General features: G+C 36.6%; 1 protein-coding gene across 1 annotated transcript in view; it reads right to left on the minus strand.

Annotated features, from left to right (window-relative positions):
- The window catches only part of LOC139122783 (paladin-like), a 75729-nt gene that overhangs the window by 5380 nt on the left and 52428 nt on the right, over window positions 1-17921 (minus strand). The window contains exons 6-12 of the mRNA XM_070688489.1: window positions 12498-12643; window positions 11833-11944; window positions 11025-11129; window positions 10402-10497; window positions 5061-5195; window positions 4298-4414; window positions 248-427 (exon numbers count right to left, since the gene is read on the minus strand). Of these exons, the coding sequence (XP_070544590.1) occupies window positions 248-427; window positions 4298-4414; window positions 5061-5195; window positions 10402-10497; window positions 11025-11129; window positions 11833-11944; window positions 12498-12643 (891 nt within the window). The remainder of the gene's footprint in view (window positions 1-247; window positions 428-4297; window positions 4415-5060; window positions 5196-10401; window positions 10498-11024; window positions 11130-11832; window positions 11945-12497; window positions 12644-17921) is intronic.

Raw genomic sequence — 17921 nt, forward strand, 5'->3', positions numbered from 1 at the left:
CAGTTAATTGGCTACAGTATTTTATCAAAAGTTTGGCAAATATCTGAAAAAATTGACTGGGGTATATCTTGTACAGACGACAAAAATTGTCTTTGGCTCTCAAAGGGTTAACCTTTTCACCACCGTGGTTTAGTCCTAATAGATTGTTATCAACAGTAATTTTGGACTTGTTTACTTGAGATTAGGGAGTGAACAGGTCATAATTTCTTGAGAATATGCTGAGTAATTATTGCATGTGGACACTTGCCTCAATCTCTTTGGCTTCAATCCCCGGCATATTGATATTTTCTGACAGGTTAGAGGGCTCCCTCGGCGTGTAGGTCTCCCTATCACAGTCGATGACAACATCCTCTCTGAGGTTAAAAGACACCACGATAGGGTGGCCATGTTTCTTGTCCATTAGGGTCTGCACCACCTTGGACAGTCCCTGCAGAATTTGAAGGATTCAGTTATTAAAATAGTATTAACATGAAGACCAAGGCGATCATTTATCTGGGCAGATGCATTTGTCTTGGCAAGGTTTACAATGTCAGTGTATTTCATTATTGGGGAGGTGACCAAAAAGAAAACTCGTTTGATGAAATGAAAATAATGAAATACTATCAAAAGATACAGCTACAGACACGCTGACTCAGATTTTAGAAATATTTGGGGATAAGACGTTATTAACACAAACTTGCTTAAAATGTCCCTTCACAAAGTCAACAGAGTCTCAAAGAAGCCTCCATCAAAAGTAAGGTTTTTTCCACCTTTTTTTCCTGATTCCTGATATAAAATCCTCATTATGGTCAACTGCAGAAATCCTTGCTCTAGAATGCAAACCCGAATCATAATACACAAACAATACATTTTGAAGTGGTCTATTCTGGTCAATTTTGCAATAAACTTCAAGGAAAAATATCATTGTCAAGGGAAAAAATCATTGAAAGGGAACCATTATTTCCACTGAACAATCACATTCTCCTGAGAGCTATTAAAAATGCTTTATAGGACGAAAGTGTGAAGAGGGTCTTCACTAATGACCACTATGTGAGCTGAAAATAGTGCTCTCATTCCCTTGTTGCTAAATTTTTTCAAGGCATGATAATATCCTGTCAAACAATTACTATTACCGGACATGTCAAGTTCGGGCTGAGACTTTCTCAACAAAACTTGACAACAAACCTTGACTATTGAGAAAATGGTTCTATTTTTATGAATCCTTGGCAAGGTGTGAAAAAAATGCAAATATACTTGATTACAAGCCCTGGAATGTGCATGGCACAATAATTTGAGCGTAGATTTGATCAATGCATGATAGAATACATGTTTCAGGGCCTACATGATGACTAATAGATAATGGGTTTACAGGGAATAAGAACTGCCAAGTCTTTGACTGCAAGCTCCAATTTTTGAAAGTTTCAGAGTGATTCTGGGTGCTTAGATTGTTAGACAAAGTCTATATCATTCAATGAACAAGCTAATGTCCCTTTCCATTTGTTTAGAATTATATGTAACCATTATGATAATGCAGCTGTTTTCTTCAACAGTTTTTTTCAAACTGTTTACCTTGACATTATCTCAGACGAGGTATGTAATTGTCTCGAAACTGACATTGTACGAGCAAAAGTACTGGCTCCTACTTTCATATTACGAGTGACGTATGCAAGCTGTAAGTCACACATGCCTTTTGACCTAATTTTTTATGAATACGCCTAGGACTATGTTGTATTCCATGGATGAAAGATTTTTGTTTATGTGAAAGGTTTTTATGACAAACGAACGCTTAGACACATTTTCTGTGTATATTCGAAACTCGGAAGTAGGAGCGGGTGTGAACTTCGTATGATTATTTTTTTGGTCGTGAGAGCGGGTTCAGTGCAGTGCGGAGGAATACTTTTAGGCTTTGACTTTCGGACGAGTCTGTACGTACGGGTCAAGACTGGAGACGACGCGACACTCTCTGACTTATTATACGCCACGATGGTAGACTTTTTTGCAGACGTCGATTGTAACATTAAGCTGTTAAAGAAGAACCAAAGAAGAGGTTGCAATGTCCGAACATCAAGGAAGAGACCTCGATTGGTTGTAATGCACTTGAACCTACCGCCGTTGTAAATCTTTTTTACTTTCTCGAATTTGAAAGTGCAATGATTTCACAGACATAAAACCTGCGTGGCTCGCGAGTCAGCTTATGACCTCGAAATAATCTGATCCCACATTATGTTCATCACAGTGTACAATGAATAATATGAAGGATTTTATGAGTTGGCGGGTGTTTTTGTGGCACTCGTGTGTACCTCATGTGTACAGTCTATTTGAAAATGACCTCTACTCAACAATGATTTTAAAGACTAACATTTTTTTGACCTCGCATTCAACTTCAAGTTTTGAAAAAGCACATTATCGGAACCACACTATTATTGGTGTGTATTGTTGAGAATACGCCCCGCCTATTGAATAATGGTATAGTCAGGTCACTGTGGGGTCAATATTCCTGTTTGTCATCGCGGAACTTGCAGAAGCCATACAAGATATCGATGCTCGATACTTCTATATTCAATTCGTTCGTTCGCGCTCCTGAACACAACAAAAAAATCACTCAAAACCAACTCATCACATTCCAAACTTACCTAGCTACACTCAGTTCGGTAGATAAGTTCCAGGAATCAGTCGCAGTATAAATGCTGACGTCGATTTGTCGACGTCAATGAAGTCGGCGTCGACGTAATAATGTATTTTTACAAATATATTTATTTATTTGGCGTTAATTAGAGGAAAATCACATCAGAGGGTGGATGACGTATGTATTACAATATCGTGGGTAGGCTAAACTGGCCGTTTTGTTTATCGCTATTATTGCCTACTCCCACCGTACCGCCCATCGTCTGTAACTTGCACGCGATGTTTGCACACGAACGAACGCCCAATGCCAGTCACTCAGAGTTGAAATATATGCAATTATGAATGTCATTTTTGAAAATTCACTTATGCATGCAATACCAATTACGATGAGCCCATAATTTATTGTTGTTGAGATTTTGTCAACAGTGTTATAAATATAGTGCTGCAAAGTCAGTAGTAGGGCCTACCCACGTGAAAGACGTTTTGAACTCGTTCCCGTACTTGCTATATTCAAGCTGAAATCAGTCAAGTCATTACGTGTTTATTTCGCATATTTGCTATATTTTAGCACCCGTACTCAGAACCCCTCTTTGACATTCTGTTTGGCATGTTTCTACGTTCATTTCGAATCCTATTTTGTCTTTTTTTTTCAACGCTCATATCCACGCTGTTTTTGTTTTTCCACGCTCAGCTTGACGCTCACTTTGTCGATTTTGGGACCTGCATTACGTCACTCGTACTTTGAAAGTACGGCACATTACGTCACTCGTACGAGCTCGTACGAGCTCGTAGGTCTGCTCGTAGTTCGTCCGTTTTGAGACGATTAGATAAATGCTCAGACATATGATTCTTAAAAACATGATATGAGAGATATATGATTGTAGACGGAACATATATCATTACAACATGTTATAATTATCCATGAAATACAATTTACATATCATACATATGCAAAATATCTGATTTACATAGGGAATATGGAATACAGGCTTTGTATCCTTGGTATGCACAGTAAAAGATTTACATATATACGTTTAAGAAATCTTTTTTTATGCTGTAAAACAGCTCTTTTTAGCAAGCATCCTTCTTTAGAAAATTAAGCTAGGTCTGACAGGTCACTTCTTTAAACTTTTCCCTACATTACCAATGGTGAGATGTATGTACAGCTAAATTAAAAACTTTCTGATTCCAATGATAATCTGCAAATGCTGAGAACGCCTGCAGCTATTTTACAGTATATCATACACATGCATGACATGCAAGTTGTACATCACTTTTGCATAAATTTCATCTGGTTTCGCCTTGAATGTTACTGTGATAAGTTTCAAAATGGTAGAAAATAAACTTCTGTGAATCATTACCTAGAGTGATCTAGCTCTCCACCCCAGTAAGCCATTCAATGCATAAAATTTTTGGATTCAGATTCAGATTAGAATCTCTGTTTACTGAACTGTATGATTCAAGATGCAAATCATGGTGTGTATGAAAAAAACAGAGAGCCCAATTACCATTGTGAAAACAATGGATGTTCCCTTCGGGGTCATCCTTAAAGTTTGTGCTTTTGTGAAGCAACTGGACCCTAAGATAATGTTGATTAGCAAACTTATACAATTCGAGCCATGTCTTTTTCAGTCTTGCTGGCCACATTATGGCCATCAATGCTGACCACAATGGACAACTCCGAGTTACTAACCTCTCTACACGGCTGGGCCATGCCGTACACATTCAGTCCAGGCACTTTCCTGAAATTTGCCACTTTAACTTCGCGGAATGAACTTAGGACATCAAGACCGATGAAATCGTCTGCAACCTGCAAGGAGAATAGCCAATTTTTGTTCAAATCAACACATATTAATAGTTTCAGTTTTGCAAAACACAATGTAGTCTTAATGTTTGATGAAATGATATTGAATAATTGTCTATTGAGAGTATGAATAGCCTACAATCATGCACTAGATTAACATTTCAGCTCTGATAACACCTCAAAATGAAACCAAAAGAAAAATGATTTCATTTAAGTCTAAGTCTCCATTATGTGTTAAACAGGTCAAAGAATATTGGCAAAGGCAACTGCTCAATGACATGTTGAACAAAGAACTGGCACAGGAAGACAACTGGAGCAAGTGTCCTCAAGGGAAACCCTATTACAACAATGGAACATTGGGGATAATTACAAATTTTCTGATCATTTGAAGGATGCACATGTATATATCAAGTTGGCCGGACGCATTTGCTGTATGTACTGCTTCCGGTCAGGAAGGAATAAAAATCAATAACCTTTGAATATCGGCCCAAAGCCGTACAATAAGTGCTTTTTGTAATTCAAGTCTAACATATGGTGACGTCACTGAAATCAGAGCCTAATTTTGTCACTCACTGAGGGTTACTTTTCACCATTATTTGTCCTGTGTATGGTGACTTATGATCTCTGCCACAAGAGGGCGATGTCAACTCACCAGGTATCTGGTTCCTTTGGTGATGAGATCTGATCCTGTCTTTCTCTCGGAGATGTCAATATTGCTTAACAGTCGGTACAAGTAGGGTCGCCTGTACATCCAGTCCGTGAAGGACAGCGTAAAGGTGAGATGAAACTGAAACACATCAAAATAAGAAAAACCCTCAGTTTTTCCAAAAATTAGAGCTCAATTAGCTGTGTAACTTTTGATGCGTTTTTCATTATTTTTGCTCTGTTTGTAAAATACTTGTCCTACTTTTGAAATCATGTTGAAACGCCCAGTGTACAACTTGTAAGTACAGCCTGTATGTGTATGACATATATTATGTTGTTTGAAACTAAATTTCAGTGCAGACTACAAGAATTCATTTGTTTAAGATCTTTGTCAAACACAAATGAACTGTTTTGGCATCAGCATCTGCTTGGCATCTGCATTTCAACATTCATAAAAGACAAAGATGAGAATGCATTTATGGTATAACAGTTGTCATAATATTATCAAATATTATGACTGATTCAATATTTTGATGTCATCAAATATTACACAACAATTTTGATAGTTTCATCAAACTTTCTGACTAATTTTCCCTCTAAAATGAACACCGAGGCATTTCACTTCATCATTTGAACATTTTCTGTTGGCTGGAAAGGCACAGCTAGAATGTACGTTTTAAAAATGTAGAAGCTCCTCCTCTCGGTTACCTGATTTTCTTTTTGAAAATGTTGGAATTAAAAAATCTGTGAATTCTTTCATTCCAAATCCCAAAGAATCCTTTAATCAGGAGGACAGTACATGTTTCGAAAAATTGTAAGGGTGTGTAGCGGCACAAAAAACCCATACCCCATGTTTTACCTAAAACCTTGTTATTCTAGGACCCTAATTTTAGACCTCTATAACCTCTGACCCTGATCGCAAGTCATATCGTTGAAATTATTATACAGTGAATTATGGAGCAAAAACTTAGAGCACTACCCTAACACAGCAGGGGCATAATCAAAGACTATGACAAATCTATTGTTGGTCCGGGCCAAGCCATGATATGCCAAAAACATTTATGGAAAAACTAAAAATTGGGGTGAAAGATCATTTTAAACGCCATCTTAATTTTGGTGGAAGAAACCCGACACCACTTTAGACCCCTGATTACAATGAAATTTATACCTTCATTTTGAGACCAAGCTGCTAAATGACTTCCCAAAAGGGAGAAATGTATACATATTGGGAAGTAATAGAAGTAGTTAACAGTGAAAACAAAAATTGGGAAAAAAATCATTAAAAAAACGGGAAAATAGTTCACAGGAAGTTGATCAAGAGTAGAGAGCAGTCTTGTATATCATTAAAAGTTTCTTTTGAATGATTTAATTGCTTTATTTCATCGTAATTAGAATCAAGTGCATTTGTCATTCCTCATTCATTTGTTGTCAAGGAATTCTGAGGGACAATGTTGACGTGAACTCACAAAAAAGTAGGTTGACATTACATCATGTAACTGTTTACCTGACCTTCTGCTTTTGGAGGAAATGCGTATCTAACCATTTAAAGTGCGTAAATCTTTCATTATAAAGTGCCTATCTTGGATTGAATGGTGATGATGTAACTGCATCAATTGAACAATTTGTAAGGATAATTACACTAAGTCTTGAATGAGTAATTATGAAAATGGTGATTATCAGGAAAGGGTGAAAGAGAAGTTGATTGAGGCATTTTCTATTCTCTGAAGTTACCACATATTTTCAATGGTAATGACCTTGAAAAAATGGTCGCTTGCAAAGTCATGCTGCACTGATTAGTTTTTTATCAAACAAGGGTGGCCAGAGCAGAGGTGATTTTTAGCTCATATTTGGTTTTATATATTTGCATAATTGTTATGCTCTTTTCCAAATATTTTGAACAAAATGGCATCTCCACAGGGAAGTTTATTGGTCACTGCCCTTCCCGCTACAATTTTAAAAATAGCGCCAATGACACTTCGCTCACATTTTGTTAGCTGTTGCAGGCCGGAGTGAGTGTACATACAATATTTAACCCTTTGAGTGCTGTAATTTTTCCCTCAAAAGATTTAGAGCAAAATTTTGCAAATTTTTATAAATTTTTCTGTAACTTTTCGATAACTTTTTACCAAATGGACATCATATTTCATTGTCTACACTTTTTTATCAAAATTTGGGCAAAAATCTGATAAAAAATTGACTGAGTATATTTTATAAAGGCAACTAAAATTGACTTTGACACTCTTTTGTGGGCCTTTGCTTGTAATATTCATAATGTCAAGTGCATCTGGACACATTTTGATGCACCGTCGATCAAATACCAAGGCAATGTACGTAATGGTTGGTAACTGTTGCAATGGACAAACATATATACAACACCATACAGCCTGATACATCAAAATTATTGATACAATCTACATAACAAAAGTGAAGATGTCCTTTTGTAATATTTTACACATGGAATTCATGTAACCAATATTTTGTAATTCATCAAACAATAATATTTAAGAAAATAACTCATTATTGGCTTGGAGGATTTTGGTTGTTTCTGTACAAATCATCACCAACATGTAAAATTTTGACTTACAGATATTGAGATTTTCACCAAGTTTACACTTTTGCTGCTCATTAGCATACTTTTGGTACCTGATAACCTCATTTGAATAAATTCCCATATACAGTTGAGCATGCATCTACAGACCAAATATAAAGGTAAAATGGGCAGCAATTCTAAAGATTTTGCAATTGGACAAGGGAATTCAAGAATGAATTATTTAACATTTATTTTACCAAAAACAGCAAACATAGTCCCAAAAATATAATATTGCACGTTTTGTCACAATTTGAACAAAACTGATATAAATCACCCCTGAGAACCTTAATATCAAATTTCACAATTGGAGCAGCAATTTAAGAGATTTTTTACCCTTCCCCCACCAAAAAAAAAAAAAAAAAAAAATAAATGACCCAAAGTACAAATATGCGAAGTTCAAGACAGTTTGAACAAACCTCAACTAAGTTAACCCCTAGGAACATGCATACCAAGTTACAAAGCAATCTGACGAGCAGTTTCAGAGAACATGATTTATTGACCAAAACTGGAAAAATATTTGCCAAAAAATACAAAATGAAAATTTCACCAAAATTTGAAGACACTCTGTAACTAAGGTTGCCCCTGGACACATGGTTTAAGAGAATTATAAAATGAATTTTTGACCAAATATGCGGAAAATTGCCACAAAAATAAAAAATATGAAAATGCCTCCATAATTTATACACAGCTAACAGAGATCAACCCTAGAATCATACATACCAAATTTCAAAACAAATGGCCCAGTAGTTTTAGAGTAGAAGATTTTCCGACCACTTCCGACCAAAAACAAGAAAAATTGCTTTTAAAATGCAAATGTGAAACTTTCACCACAATTCTATCAAATCTATCTTAAGTAATCTTAAGAAACCTGCAAACTAAGTTTAAACAAAATCAGGCCTGTGGTTACAGAACTTTAGCAAGTTGCAGGATATTGCCTTTTCCACCTCAGTTGCATATTTTTCACACTAACATGCTCTTGAAGAAATTCACATCTCCACCTCTGGTGCATATGTACACCAAGTTGTAAGGTGGTAGGTGCTGTGGTTTTTTAGTTTTTGATGTGGACGGACATATGGACACACAGACATACATACATACATACATACATACATACATGCATGCAGGTGCCACAGACATCAGATAAGATCTATACATATACTAAATGTGAGCTAAAAATCTGAAGAGGATAAATAATAGCTGTTCATAACTTTCCTCCCCTCATAAAATTTCATCCTTCCCCTTCTTCCTACTGATAAACTTCCTGCCATCTCTTCGCAACATGCGTTTTCCCTCCTTGTTAGCAAACTCCCCAAAACAGGCAAATTACATGACATTGTCTGTCTGCTTGGCCTTCTCGGTATTGCCTAGAGAATGACATTGCCCATTCAACCTTTTCCTCCTTACACAGAAGAAAAATTGCCAGAATACCCACAAGAAATTGTTTACAAACAGTTATTTTGTATGAACAGCCTTGTTAGCTAGCCCTGGACTTGTCATTGATGAATGTTCCAATACTCAATAAGAGAACGGTCACATGTCTTCCGGCAAACCGGTGGAATGTAATGGCCTTTACATCCCGCTATAAATGCGGTCATTTGTCTGAAAGTAATACGTCTGTTCTTTGCTGAACAGTGAACGTCAAGGTATTTTCAGCATTGCTTTCAAAGGCTGAAGTTTCATTTTTTTCCCCGCAACTTTTAATGTACTTTCCATATTTTTCGTTCAATTTGTAAGATACATTTTCTTGTTTAATATGCAGAAATTCCCAAATGTTCAACCTGACCACAGAGCCTGTATATATCAAGTAAAATATTATCAAATGTTGCAGCTATTTTCTCTTTGACTATAATTCAAAAAATCAAGAACTGCTAAAATTTTGATGTTCTAATTTAACTTTGATTTCTTTTATGATATCACAATAAAGCTGATATTTCTCTTCTAATGCCAAGATACGTATTTTGTAGAAAAATTCAAGGTGTATACAACTGTCGTGTTTTACTACCTACAAGGAATCTGACTGATGATTGACTACACCTGTGATCGATCTTACAATTTTTACACTTGAAGTGGAACAATCAGATGAGTTTATGGGAAAGAAATGAATGATTATGTGACATCAACATGTGTTCATAAGTATTTAAACGGATGAAATTAAAAAAATTATCTTTCACACAAAAGACTGAAAAATCAATATTACTGCGTTGAGATAAAAAAAAATTGAAGGCAGTATGGGCCGCGAAAGTAAAAGGCTCAAACTTTTGTTCAAACTTTCCTCAATGAAACTTTTTACCATACTCTTAATTACCAAATAAAGAATAAAAATCAGGGGTCGCCGTGCAAAGTTTGGTACAAGAGAAACAAATTACATGTACCTGACATTTACCGATATTTGAAATTCAAAATGGTCGCCATCCCTGAGTAAACTCTATGGGGAAATTAAGTTGTTAATTTTCGAAAAATTAAGACAACTTTTTCTTACCAACCAATTTCATATGAGCGAAAGCAAGTGGTAGATCAGAAAGAATTGTGGAAATTTGAAAGTCCGAATATTTGTCCCTGAGGAGCATTCTACCTTAAAGGATTAATTTATTGTGGGTAAGAGTGATTTGCAAAATAATGAGTTTGTCAACAGACGTGACTTCAAGAGACAAGGTCAGACTGGTACATCATCATTCTTGGGAAAATCCCTGTAACCTTGGTACAGAAAAGTTCAACACCAGTCAAAGAGGGAGAGAGATAAACAAATTCTGATTTTTACCTGTTCGTGAAGGTAGGAGTTGAAGACAATCAGAAAGAAATATCTTTCCAAATGTTTGAGAGCTTTCTTCTGGAAGTATTCCTTGGCACTGTAACCCTACAAGTGGATAAAAAGTGTAAATGGTTAGTGTTCTCCAATTGCTAGATTTTTCTCAATACCTTAAACACTACCTCTACATCAATACAACTGAAAACATAATAAGTTTTTTCAAAAGTCTAATTCCACACCTGATGACTACTGTAGCATGTTGACAAGGATATCATCTCAATATATGCAAACGAAACTAAGATTGATGTCAACAGGATGGTGAAAAGAAACGTTTTTTTATGGATTCCTTCAACAGGTAGTCGTATCATCATTTTTTGTAAAATAAGTCGCAACAAGTGGTACATCAGAAAAGAATTGTAAAAGTCCAAATATCCATCCTAGAGGAATTCTACCGTAAAACAACTTGTGTAACCAAACTTCTACATTGTCCATTTGGTCAGGAAGAAACAATACGTATTTTGATACATACGAAGGAATTATGTATTTCCTTAATCATGCAATGCTGAGTAATCATATGTCAATCATATATTATATATTATATTATATATATTATATGGCAATCATATATTACTTACATCTATTTCATAGTCTTCTTTTATTCCTTCTAATTTTTTCTTGCATTCCAATATTTCACAGCGTACATTTTCAAGATCCCCACACAGATCAATGATCACGTCAACCTATTGGGAAAATGAGAAACAAATGCGATTATGTATAAATTGTGCCATAAGAGGAGATAGCATTAACAGGAAGAGATTTTTATGTAGCGTAAATAATTGCACAATTCATTTTATAGGAGGTGGGAATACATGATTTATGGGAAAGTCTATGGATGGCATGAGCGCTGAATACGTACAGACACAGATGGATGATAGAGGAATGGATGGAAGGGAGGGAACCAGGGATGGATGGACAGATGGATGGACTGCATCGATGGATACTGTAAGTAGGATATTGGTGACTGGATTGGTGAAGGAATGAATGAATGAAGAGGAAGATGGACAATTCAATGGATGGATGCAGAAGGCTGGACGGATGCTGATAGATGTTGGATATGTTAGATAAATGGAGGGAAGAATGGATAGATAGCTGCATGGATTGATAGAGTGATTGATGGATAAGTACATATGTGACCGGATTGATGAAAGGATGGATGGATTCATGGGAAGATGGACAGTTCAATGGATGGATTTGGATTGACCACCAGACGAACTGGTGGATGGACAGATCAGATGAATAAATCGACTGATGGATAAATTATGCAATGGACAATTTCGCAGAATCTACAAAGAGAAAGGTGAACAAAACTCACTGATGGCAGATCAAAGACTACAGTGCAATGATAATGTAAACAACCACAAAATGCACTTTTAGTGAACATACCTCTTGCTTGACTTTAGGTCCATTTGGCAGGTACTCTAACAGCAATCGAATGATGTGAAATTCTCCCCTTTCAAAGTTAGGGTTTCTGTCATTGACAGGGTACGGCACTTTACTGAAATCGAGGTAAAGACAATGCTATGAAATAACATTTAGTATTTGGACGTTAACACACTTTGCTTTCAATTCAGATCTATGTATGCGTCTTTGGGTAGATACTGAGATTGCAATGGCTCAGCTCAGTCACTGAACTGTCTGTTTCGGAGGTGGGTTTTCAGAGTCTTTGGTGAATTTAGGTGTAGATTCCTTCAACAGGTAGTGGTATCATCATGTTGTGTTACAAGTTTTGAAACCCGTAAAATCACAACATTCTCATTGTAAATCTATGCTAATTACCTTAACTTTTGATGATGTAGAGTTTCATAAACTACTGTATTTACAGACAGTAGACACGTCGTGTTTGAGTAAAAAATGTTGAGAAAATACATAGAAACAATACAACAGATATTTGTTACGGTAGGATTTGGTAATCATTGCAATTGTGGTGCCCCAAATATGGTTAGACAAACAGGTCGCCAAAACAAACTTTTAGTTATGACCCCCTAGCCAAGAAAACTCTTGGTTTGGATCCCTTAGGTTGTGTAAGGAAAATATCACACAAAGCTTACTGTGCTTCCTGAGGAAATCCACGCTTGTGAGAGAGCACGAGACATCCCATCACCATGCCAACAGTCGTCCTGGTGATGCCAACATGTCCATTGAAGACAAATGCTGGTAATGATGTGTCATCTTTTTCAAACAGCCGCGGATATTCCTGGAATTCGGAGTAAACAAGACATTAATTTCAGCACAAGGTTTGAAAGTCTGTTCACTGTTTTTGCCTTTGTGAAACACAAATGCATCGAATGATATTTGGGACAACTTCATAAATTTGAAGGTTACATCCTGCTACTTGGTTTGCTGAATAAGTTTGAAAATGCCAAGTTACTGAAATGGAGGATTATGGGAATGGGTGACTGAACAAAAGTTGCTCGGAAACTCATGTAAAATACCGTCAATGACGCTGTACCTTCTCTAATGTGTGGCCAGGTCAGGTAATTGGTTGTTGGCATGGAGTTGTTGGTAAATAGTTGATGATGTAGGGGCATGAGGTGGGATATGGACCCAAAGAACCCAAAAGATGATTAAATACATCAATCAAAAAAATTCTAAGCTACAGTATAAACTGCCTAAAGATAGTTCAAAGTGTAAAAAAGTTAAACAATTCAGAAATAAGAATTAACAGTCCAAAATAGTAATGACGCACTTCCTTACTGACCTGAGTGCATGTGAAATACACAACCTGGCATCTGTAAATTAAATGTATACCAAGTGATCATTTCCAGTCACTTTTAACTGTTTTTAATGGATTTTCCAAAGAGTCCTGTGGAAATGATGAAAAACGCTTATCTGGTCTTGTGTTTGTATAACCTCATGGCTGATAATTGTCATAGTATGAAAAAAAATTGAGAGTGAAGAAATTACTGTTTTTAATAGGCATATTTTCCTTGAAATACATGACCGTGTAAAGAACATATGCTAAAAGTGTTTAAGAGTAAATTTCTTTTCAAAAATAATTTAATTTGTGACCAAAGGATTTTTATTCTTTGAGTTTACAAATTCAACATTGCAATTTGTTCAATCATCTTGTGCAGTGCAAAATTTATAAAATGACTGAAAAACAAAAAAAAATTGGCAGAATTACAGTCTTTGTGATGTAAAATTATGGGTTGACATCACGATAACTGTTAATCTGTTTGAAGTACTAAAATATACTATAATTTAAAAAAGAAAAATTCATGCAGAAACGGTAAATATATTGTCAGCAATGTAGTGTTAATTTTGACTTTACATCAAAATATGCCTTTGCTGGATACCAAATATATAGGGCGAAATATCAGCCATGTTCAGCAAAATCCACACAACAGCATTGATCCTTTTCTAATTTGATTTGATTTGCTTATGTTATCCTTGTATGATAGTCAGTACAATATGGAACTTGAACACAACACAGTGAATAAGTATGCTGTAAATGAAATGGTGTGGCTGCATCCACATGCAGCAATAGGAGGCCTTTGTCTCTCACCCCTCATTTCCAACCTGTCCCATCCCTGAAAAAAGTTTGGTCTTATATTTATAATGTTAATAATTTCTGTATTTGTTAAAATGTGCGCATCTCAAAAACTTTTGATCATAAACATTTTCAGTTTTTTATAGCTGACCAATCAGTTAACCTGTTTATTTTGAATATTTGCGCATTTTTCCTCAGTATTTGACATTTTCTGAATACCTTCTTATTCAGTTTGTCATTTTCTAAAAGTTTAAATGCTCCATCGTGTGGTCAAGCTTTCCACAAGCATCAAATGTGGTACTTCATATAGGAGGGTCTGCCACTAGAGGGCGGGCATCATGAACACTCCTGTGTTTGTTGGTTAATTCCTCCACGTAAACTTCTGATTGTACTGTAAACATTGAACATGGCCGACTCCGATTTTCCTGCCACTATGAAAAGTCGCCCGTAGGCTCCAGGGAATCATAAAACAAACAAGAGAGCAACGCCACGCACACTCAGTCACTGTTCTCGTCGAGTCCCGTGAGCAGATTTCGCGAGAATTTGACGTAAATGTCAAAAATACGACTTTTAATTGTGTAAAGTTTTAAAGGTCACTCATCTCGCCAATCACAACGCTCGCTAAAAAGTTTACGATCGGCCGTGGAAGCTGCAAAATCGTGGCCGTGCGATGAATTTCGATTCATTCCACTGATTGAAGGCACAGGCGATCACAGAAAAATGACCAGAAAACGCTTTTTTGAGCTCGGAGAATATTATCCTGCTGAGGGACACATGCACGTTAGCATGAAACACGGCTCTTGACTCGGTGCAGGCGGTCCGCTGGCCGTCGCTGATACAATAAAAATCAAGTTTGATTTTTGTTGTATCGGTGACGGCTGGCGGTTCGCCTGTTATATTGTACTTTGGGTCAAGAGCCTGTGGCATGAACGATCGTGAGTAATTACAAAATTATCGTAAAAACACTTTATTTCACCAGTGCATTCGACAAACACCATAAACTGGAAATTTAAATAATCAGAAAACTGGTCATGAATAAAAACCGAACTCGATGGTATAATGGGCGAACTCGGCTCTCAAACTTTGCCAAAACGATAGATCATGCAATGCTTGACCCGGAAAAAACATTGGAGGTCACGAATAAAATCAGCCCTAAATACAGCATAATCTTGAAAATACCCTAAATTTTCGGCCCAAAATTCCAAACTGGACGTTAAAAATTACACTGATTGGGAAAAAGTCGATTGCTTACGGTAGAATCGGTCGATTTTCAAGCGGTTTTCGGCAAAAGAAGCCTCGAAAATAGCTCTGGACATTGATGTTTCGACTGCGCATGCGTAGTCAGTTGACCCCACGCTATTGCATGTTTTTCCAGGGCAAAGCAAAATGATCTTGCTAACGGTTGTTGCGAGAGGGCGCTGGCGGGATGACGTCAGGATCTATTAACATATTTAATGAGGGTTTTATGTTTCAACCACAGGTTCTCATAGTGTACCTGTCTAAAACTTTCACTCATTTTCGTTCATATGACTCTGAAACTCACGGAAACGATTGGGACGAAAGGGTTATCTTGAAATATGGAGGTACTCGCCGATAATTTGCAAAATTAAATGAGAAAAAATGCAAGGAAATGCCGACAGGCTTACACAATGACAGTTTTCAGACTCGGAGGCATATGATCATCTCTGCAGATTATGCAACAGGCCCAGATCACGTGAGGCCATGAGGGATATCCACGCAACTCAGTACCAAAACTAGCGCTCACAGAGTGAGCAAACACAAAGTGAGTACCCCTAACGTCAGCTCAGTAGTCTGTAATAGATTGTAGTCAACTAAGAAACCTTGGAGAAAGGCTTAACACTGTGGCTATGCCGCTAAGTCCCTTTTGATTTTTGTCATAGCTCAAAATCGTTCTCCCACACCTCAACCTGAGCCATGAACACCCCCACCAGTTTATGATATGACCCATCACAATGGCATGACGTCAACGGATCTGACAGACGGAAGTCTTGACAGACGGAAGTTCTTGACAGCAGCATATTGGTTTTCAACTCTAATACCTTCTCTGTCTATAAATAGACACGAGAAGGTAACAAGCAGGTTCACACCATGATCACCTTAACCTCGACACGTTAACCCAACTCTTCATGATCACTTGAAACATTCAAGAAGCAGCATACCGATATAAGTTCTCCCATCAATTGGATAGCCGCTTCAATTTGGTTCAAGTGACTGATTTCTATGGTTTTTTTTATCCGTCTAAAAGGATTATTCCCAGGTACCAGTAAAATAAATACAATTTTTCTGATGCATTATGTCCTTGTTGGTGATATCTTGAAAACTGCCCATTGCCCATCTGATTTAATTGGACAAGTGAAAGGAAATGTAGTCCTGCCCACATACAATCTGCTGTCGTGACATGCCATCTGGGCTTGCATTGTCCGGCATTGAGGATTATTGTTTTTTCTTGATTCCGGGTAATAAGAACAAATAAGAGAACTCCTTCAGGAATGAGAGAAAAGTTGCCGAATTCTCCCACAAATGGGAAGTGAACAACTGTTGGTTTTATTTTGTCATTCAATCAAAGCTCACACAAAGCTTACACGCATACGGACATGGATATTGGAGATTTGTTTTAAAAAATGAAATAAGTCAGGCTGTATATTCAAGAATGATTTTTCTTCTGTGAGAAATTGATAATGCACACGCGAAATATCTCAGGAATGCTTTAAAGATAATACAATTGATCGATATCACAATACGTACAATACATATGCTAAAACAAACAGCTATTCTCAGTTTGAGGAAAGACTTCACTGATTCTCACGGTAAGTCAACATATAACAAACAGTTCTGTCTATGTTATTATAATTGTCTTGATGAAACAAAAATCTGCCTGGGTATGAATTTTAGCTCGTGAACAAGTTGAGGATTGCAACATCCGCTTTGGCAATTATTTTTCAAAAACTGTGAAAATTCAGAGCAACTCTCAGACATACAATGGAGCTTGATGCAGCAAAGCTGAACAGCGGATGAGTCTCAACATGAATATGGCCATGATCAACAGTACTTCTATGGAAAATTGTGGCGATAAAATGTTGACTCTGTTAGCTGTCACACACCGTGTCATGCAGGTGTTATCTTCCCAAATAAATTGCTCAACTCCTCAAGCAATGAAACACCTCTCTCCCTATAAAATGTAATTTGTACATGCAACCTTGACAAACTAAAGACTGCTGTACGTGATCTCGATCTCATTGAACCAGATACCCTTAAATATAACTCAGTTTATTGACCTCTCTCAACCAAAGTCACTTTACCCACTCTTCAGCACGTAGCCCATTCTTCACATCATTCTCCCCAAGAAAATCATCATCTACTCTATTAAAGTCGGGCAAAATCTTCAACAACAAGAAATACCAAGAGCTCAATATTTTCCCACATGTTACTATATTTTCTACGATTAATGTCTACGTCTATATAATTCTCCTTCATCCTATGACAATGCAATGAATATTTTCCAAACAGTATTGTTCATCCTCTATACTTTTCATTAATAACAGTTTACAACTTGGATTTGGATCCCAAACAAATGCAATATCTAAATATTCCAGAAAATAAGTCTAAATAAAATTTTTAAATAATCCTCTATCACAGACACTTATAAAATATGTATCAAATATCAAAATCATGTAGACCCTTTGTGACTCTATCCCTTCATGTACGGTATACAATAGCAAACAAAGCAAGAATCTTCTCCTTTGCTGCTCTGTATGAACTGTATCCATGATATTTTATCTTATTTTATTATTTTATTTTTTTAAACCTTGTTTAAGGAGGGTAGCCTGGTAAGCTTCAGTAAAGATGCTTATCTTCCCCAGGGCCCTAAGATATACTGTTATCAGGTAAAACAACTTGTAAATCATTTAAGATTTGTTCTGAGAATTCAATCTTTCCATTCTTGGTTTGGTTGGAATCCTTC

Source organism: Ptychodera flava, chromosome 22, assembly GCF_041260155.1.
Source record: "Ptychodera flava strain L36383 chromosome 22, AS_Pfla_20210202, whole genome shotgun sequence".
Taxonomy (NCBI): Eukaryota; Metazoa; Hemichordata; class Enteropneusta; family Ptychoderidae; genus Ptychodera; species Ptychodera flava.